Raw genomic sequence first — 6,756 nt, 5'->3', positions numbered from 1 at the left:
ATATGTAGATTGACCTACAGACGCCGGATGATGTTAACAGGTAAATATGGACTCAACAGGGAATAGCACTAGCGTATCATAATAAAATATTGGTGAATTGAATGAGTTTCATGGCAGATAATTCGTTTTTTAGAGGCTGCGTTTCGGTGCCCCAGTCACTCCCATTATATGGATATATGCTGATCTAAATATCTAAATTACACAAAAGTTGGGGTGAGTAAACAATCGTATTTTATGCCAGAAATAAGGTCCAGGTTGTAAAAAACAGTAGTTCCCCTTTAATGGTTATGAAATGTCATCATGTGAAATGTGGCAAGACGTTTGAAATCCAAAATACTGTTGTGAAAGCGGCTCTGGAAACAAACTCTTTAGTTCAGTTAAAAATGGTTTCAGGTTTAAAAATAAAAAGATATCGCCGTTTCCAAATAGTTTTATATGAAAAAATGGAAAAATGTTCAAATGCGATCCACTTATTTATACTGTTTATGAAGTGACGTAGCATGTGATGACGCCTTGGGCTCTTTGGCGTCACTACATTGCCTCTTTTTTTTTTTTTTAAATGGTTTAGTTCATAACCTGGGTTCCTCAAGACCTATGAAGGTTAGGGTTAGGGTTCCTGTAAGCTGTGACGTAGGCATCTGTGGATCATATTTATCTCTTTATAATTTTATAATGTTTGTGGGAAATGGTAATAAACTGCCTCATTCTTCCGATAAGCACTGCATCTATGGTTTATTTCTACGAGTTTTTCATATCAGGCTGTAAACATGTTTGTTTCTGCTGTAAAGTTTGACGCTGAGGTTTATGGGGATCGTCGTTCCTTGGAGCTCTTTAGTAGAAAATGAGTGACTTGCTCATTTTTCTGTCTTCCAATTCATCAGCTTCCAAAACCACTTCCCATCACTTGACAGGTGCAGCTCAAACAAGATAACCACCAGATCAGATTATGCTTAACTCATCACTTTATGATAGAAACAGCTTTAGAGGCATCTAGTGGCTAAAGAGGGTGATAGCAAACCGAGCTCCCTAGATCCATGTGTATCCAGCACAAAGCTCTGACACAGTCCAAATTATATAAATGTTTATTTGCAACATGAAAAGGTATACAAGGAAGAATAAAGTGCTTCAGATTTAGTTTTTTATTATTATTATTTCCAGCAGGTTTTTATCTCAAAGTGGGGGTTGGAAATTTGTTAGAGGTTTACGCAAAGCAGGAAGACTTTGCAGCAAAGGAAACGCAACTCTCAATGGTACAGACTTTTAAATAGACTGCTGTTCAACGGTGTTTCAGATTTAGGATCCACATAAACGGTACTCTTTAATGAAATTAGAGCAGATGCAGACATTTTCTTAATAAAAGCATTGATTCAGATCCTAAAGCAGGAAAAGCACAGAAACAAATGATACTAACACGTCAGAGACAGAGCTCATAAAAACCAGTAGTCATTTCAGATGTTTAAAGGCCCTGAAATCTTATTTTCTCACTAAACACACATAATTTTTGCTTAGTTAAGTGGTCTGTTCGCCGCATTTTAATCCAACTGATGTCAGTTTGGTGTATCTTGATTACCTGACAGGAAATATTTCACAATATTTAACTTTTTTTGGGAAAAGTGATTTGAACTCTTAGAGATATGGGCCCATGCAGTAAAATACATGTAATATAAGACAGCTGGGGCGGCACAGTGGTGTGGTGACTAGCACTGATGCCCCACAGCAGGAAGGTTCTCGGTTCAAATCCATCCATCCTTTCTCTGTGCAGTTTGCATGTTCTCCCTGTGTCTGCGTGGGTTCTCTCCAGGTACTCCAGCTTCCTCCCACCGTCCAAAGACATGCTGGTTAGGTTCATTGGTGATTCTAAATTGGCCGTAGGTGTGAGTGTGAATGGTTGTCTGTCTCTCTGTGTTAGCCCTGTGATAGACTGGAGACCTGTCCAGGGTGGACCTGTCCCCACCTCTAGCCCAATGACAGCTGGGATAGGCTCCAGCCCCCCAGAGGACAAGGGGTTACAGAAGATGGATGAATGAATGAATGAATAGGACAGCTATTTCTTGCAAAAGCCCAATAAGATTCAAAATTCTGGTTATTTACCTTTATATAAAACTTTTACGTTTGTCATTAATTCTGTTTCTGTGTCTTCCCTGATTCCTGCAATAAAAACCTAGGCGACAAATTGTTGCATCTAAAACTATTGAATGTCTGCTGCTGCTGTTGTGATCTCTCCAGTCTGTCTCCCACACATGCACATAAATACAAAAATCAAACACAAAATTAGAAAAACAAATCTTTAGAGAGTAATATTAAGTGGACCTATTTAAAAGTAACAGGGAGGATATGAACATCCATTTAACATAGTAGAGGTTCACTGTTGCTTTTACGTCTTCCTGCAGCACGGTGAAAACTCAGACAGTAGTTTTTATGTCATTTATCACACAATCAACGTGACAACTCTGTCCAAAGCAGTTCACATGCACATACAGTTGAACACCTGACTTTATCCTTGACTTTAGTGCACATTCACAGAGACTACACCAACAACCTTCGTCCTTTTGTTTCTTGCTGAGCTTCACCTCACATCATATCGTAGATGACGCCGACGATTTGGCTGCACGTTTAGCTCCGGTTACCAAATAATAAATAAATCAGTAAATGTATTTCACTTGTGGAAAAGCAAATTTCTCAGTTTTGTTTCCGTTATCACTGGCTGACATACCTCCAAGAGAAACAAACCAAGAAATTATAAAACGAAAGAAAAACTAATTTATGTTTTTTTTTTGTGATAATGTCACTAAATAGATTTCCTTTTAGGATCTATAACCTAATAAATGTCTCGGTTACAACTTAAAAATATTACTGACATATAATTTAAAATGTTTCCTCTACTTTAAATCAAGACAGAAAGTCTCTGAAACCTTGAGTGATTGCACTTGGAATGGTCTTATTGAAACTACACAGCAAAACCGACAACTGTAGTTTCTCACTGTTAAACATCCTACACCTTGATAATCTGAAGTGTTTGTGGTTTTTGGGGGAAAATGTTTAACATAAGAACAATATTAACATAGCAGACTTTGTGGGTTTGCTCAGTCTTCCTAAATACAAGAAAAAATAGAGAATAACACGATGATTTATACTGCTTTCACATATCTTGATTACATTATGATAAAATGAGATCATGTGTATTTTTAACTCTGCAAACTATCAGCTGGATTTCTAACCTAAGTTTCCTAAGTTTGGTCCCAGGCATTTTCTCCTTTCAACTACAAAAACAACAAAGGACCTTTCTGACAAGAAGAACTTTTCAAAAATACGGGAACTTTAAGGGAAGGGGCCTACTGAGTTGAATATTTACTCACTGCTTTGTTTCATGTCCAATCTCCAAATTAGGCCATTAAATCTGATTGCTTACTGGCATTTCAGGCATTTGGAGACTCTTTTTTTTAATCTGATTTGCTACGACTGCTTGTCTTTATTCCAGTGTTCTCCCACAGACCCTACTTGAGAAGCAGTAGCTCAGAAGCATGGCTTGAATCAGGCTCCAAGCTGATGGCTTCAAGTAAGAAGAAAGATTTTACAAGCTATTGCAGAGGCTGACCCGACCACTCAGAAAATGTTCAACGTTGCAAGGAATCTTATTTAGACCACGGTCCCTGCAGTGGAAACACAATCCCCAAAGGTTCCTGGTCCCTGAAGAAAGTTCCTACTGTGAAAACTCAGTCTATTACTCACAACAACACTTTGTTAGTGATTCTTTATGTTGTGCGTCACAAAGAAATGTCTTCAAGACTCCATAAAAAGAAATAAATAAGACTGAAAAGGCAAAAAGAGGTTTGAACTTCTGTTCTGTGCAGAAGCCGAACACTTCAACAACAAAATCACCATCTTCAGGTCCAGCTTTAGGGGTGACTGTATCCTCCCTGGACTCTTCAGATCTCTTGCTCGCTCTTATAGGTCACTGGGTCAAGAGGAATGGCAGTTTGTAGAATGTCAAACTCCATCTGGTTGTTGTCCATGTCCAGGACACACATGACATCCGAGGTCATGGTCGCAGTGTCGTGGAACATATTTTGCAGGTCAATAGAAAGTGAAGTCCTCCTCTCCTCGGCTCTGTCCTTCCCTACAATCTGAGAGCCAAACATGTCGTCCTCTTCCTCCCCGCAGCTCAAAGCTACCTCGTTCTCATAGCAGAAGGCGCTCAGTGACCTGATGGTCAAGTCTTGTGTGGATCTATGAGCGGATACAGGAGAAGCGACAGAAGAGGGCTCGCTCGCGGCCTCGTCGAGCTCTTTGGCGCTGAGATGGGGCGTGGACGGCACCTCGTAGGTTTTGTGGAAGCGAGTGTAGTCCACCTTGTAGCGGTCCCGGTCCTCGTAGATCACCGGCTCGAACCTGTGACCCCAGAAGATCTCTCTGGCGAGGTAGGAGCTACGGAACTGGGTGGTCATGGCCGTCGCCTCCACCATCCCCTCCAAGATCACGACGATCTCAAAGTCATCTGCCTCCAGATCAGCTCGGCTTAAAGTATACAAGGGGCTATCTTTATCTATTTCATGGACTATAACCAGAGGAGATACTAGGAACAACCGGTCTGTGCCCTCATCATAGCCCACATTAAGGTCCATCTGCTCCAAGGGGAGGAACTCGCCCTCAGCGGTGACATATGAACGTATGAGCTGGGCACGGACATGGGCCTCCACGATGTGGCTCTTCCGCAGGTTGCCCACCCTCCACATGAGGCACAGCCTGCCATCACGCATTGCAATGACGGCGTTTTTGGAGAATATGAGGGTCTGGTTCCTCTTCTTTGGCCGAGCCATCTTGGCCATGATGGTGCCAATCATGAAGGAGTCAATGATGCAACCTACGATGGACTGTATCACCACAGTTAACACGGCGATCGGACACTCCTCTGTGACACAGCGCCAGCCATAACCGATAGTGGTCTGGGTCTCCATGGAGAACAGGAGTGCTCCGACAAATCCATGGACATGAAGTATGCAGGGCATCCTCTGAGTCTGCCCTCCAGCTGCGTGTCCGGATGCGATTCCTTGCAGACCGCCCATTGCCTGACCGTCGCCTTTCGGTGTCGGAGTCTCTTCAAAGTCTCCATGTGCCAGAGAGACACTGTAAAAGATTATGCCAAAAAACAGCCAGGACACCATGAAGCTGGCGCAGAATATAGAAAGCAGGTATCTCCAGCGGATGTCGACGCAGGTGGTGAAGATATCCGCTAGGTAGCGCTGGCTCTTTTCTTCCATGTTGGTGAATACGACGTTACATTGCCCATTTTTCTTGACGAACCGGCTCCGTATTTGGCTGGAGCCCCTCGTGAGAACCTTCCCGTTGTAGTTGTTCATCCCTCCTTCTCCCCTCCCGGCTCCCGACCTCCTCCTCCTCCTCCTGTCCTCTGCTTCTGAGTCGCAGGCCGAGTTCTGTCTGTGGCCGTTCTGGCGTCCCAAGCTGGAGATCTTCTGGCGTTCTTCTTCCGGCAAAATGTCTGACACAATGCTGTACCTGTCAGAAGAGGACGGGAATTAAAGATTTAGTATAGAGGGCTAGGGTTAGGGTTAGGTTTGTGAAAGTTATCGCAATGACTCACCCCATGTTGTCATTGGACAACTAGGGTTAGGTCGAGGGTTAGGTTAGGGTTAGGGGTTAGGGTTAGGCGTACCCTATTGATGCATCATTTTACCATTGCAAATTGGAATTACACCTGTTATTGGGACTATGGACAAGAAGGACACAAAGACACTGTGCACTTTCTCATTGATGGAGATAAAGGAGGATAATACCTGACTCATTCAGGACGCACACAACAGAGGCAACATCGAAACCACCTGCCACACAACTTAACGGGATTCGACTACAGTCATAAAACACATTTAATTCTTGGTTACAAACCGTTTCCTCAAATGGCTCAAACTCCTGTGTGTGTACAAATCAAACTAACCTCTCCTTTACATGGAGGATTACCAGCGAGGAAGGTGAGTTCAATTTAGCAATGTGAGAAGGATCATCGCAGATTATGGGATTATTGTTTGAGTCACTCAGACAACCCGTTTTGAGATGGGCACAGATTTATATATACGTCACTTTGCCATATGTAAATAAATGTTAATCATTTATTAACCCACTAATGCCTGAGAGATGTGGTTTAATCCAAAAGCAAATGGATCCGTGTTTTTATTTAAACATCTTGCCGTTAAAGGAGACGGGTGAGTAAGAGAAAATGTTTTGATTGCCTGTTAATACGACCTTCTTCTTCTTTGTTGCAGGGGATCTGTTGCAGCTCTCGGCCTTGGCCTTTCCAAATATCTGCTTGCTGTAAATATCCCTGAGCTGGGCCTGACTCACCCCGCCAAGCCAACTTAACAAACCTCACCGCCTCACAGGCCATTTTGAGTCATGTTGTTTCTGCGAGGCAGAGTCACGAGCTGCTGCAAATCCCTCACCTGTGGCATCTACTTGTTCCCATGGCACCAAAGATCGGCGGCAAAGGGCTGAGGTGGGAGGACGGACTCTGCACCGATCCAAAACATTAGGTTTTACGATGGAGGCGGGGTTTAGTAGAAGAGCCCTGCAGGACACACACAAAAAGGGCAACAAAATCAATGAGCCGTGGCTGATCATCGTATAAAAAACACAGGTAAAGATATGGACTATGACATTTAAATCTGCAAAATATCTTGCTGTACGTCCCCAAAGAAAACTGTTGAAACAAGGCTTTTCTAAAGGATTTTCTTCCAAGTCTTCAGT

At 42.8% G+C, this 6,756-nt stretch overlaps 1 protein-coding gene across 1 annotated transcript; it reads right to left on the bottom strand.

The window, feature by feature from the left end:
* Positions 1–3,926: 3,926 nt before the first annotated feature.
* Positions 3,927–6,475, bottom strand: kcnj4 (potassium inwardly rectifying channel subfamily J member 4; the record flags this gene model as incomplete). The annotated part of the gene is made up of 2 exons (XM_084570501.1): positions 3,927–5,514; positions 6,453–6,475. 2 exons carry the CDS (start codon positions 6,473–6,475, stop codon positions 3,927–3,929), a joined length of 1,611 nt encoding a protein of 536 aa, XP_084426627.1.
* Positions 6,476–6,756: the final 281 nt, after the last annotated feature.

This window comes from Chelon labrosus, assembly GCF_963514085.1.
Source record: "Chelon labrosus genome assembly, chromosome: 21".
NCBI lineage: Eukaryota > Metazoa > Chordata > Actinopteri > Mugiliformes > Mugilidae > Chelon > Chelon labrosus.
The sequence above is the reverse complement of the archived record's forward strand: the minus strand, read 5'-3'. Positions and strand labels throughout refer to the sequence as shown.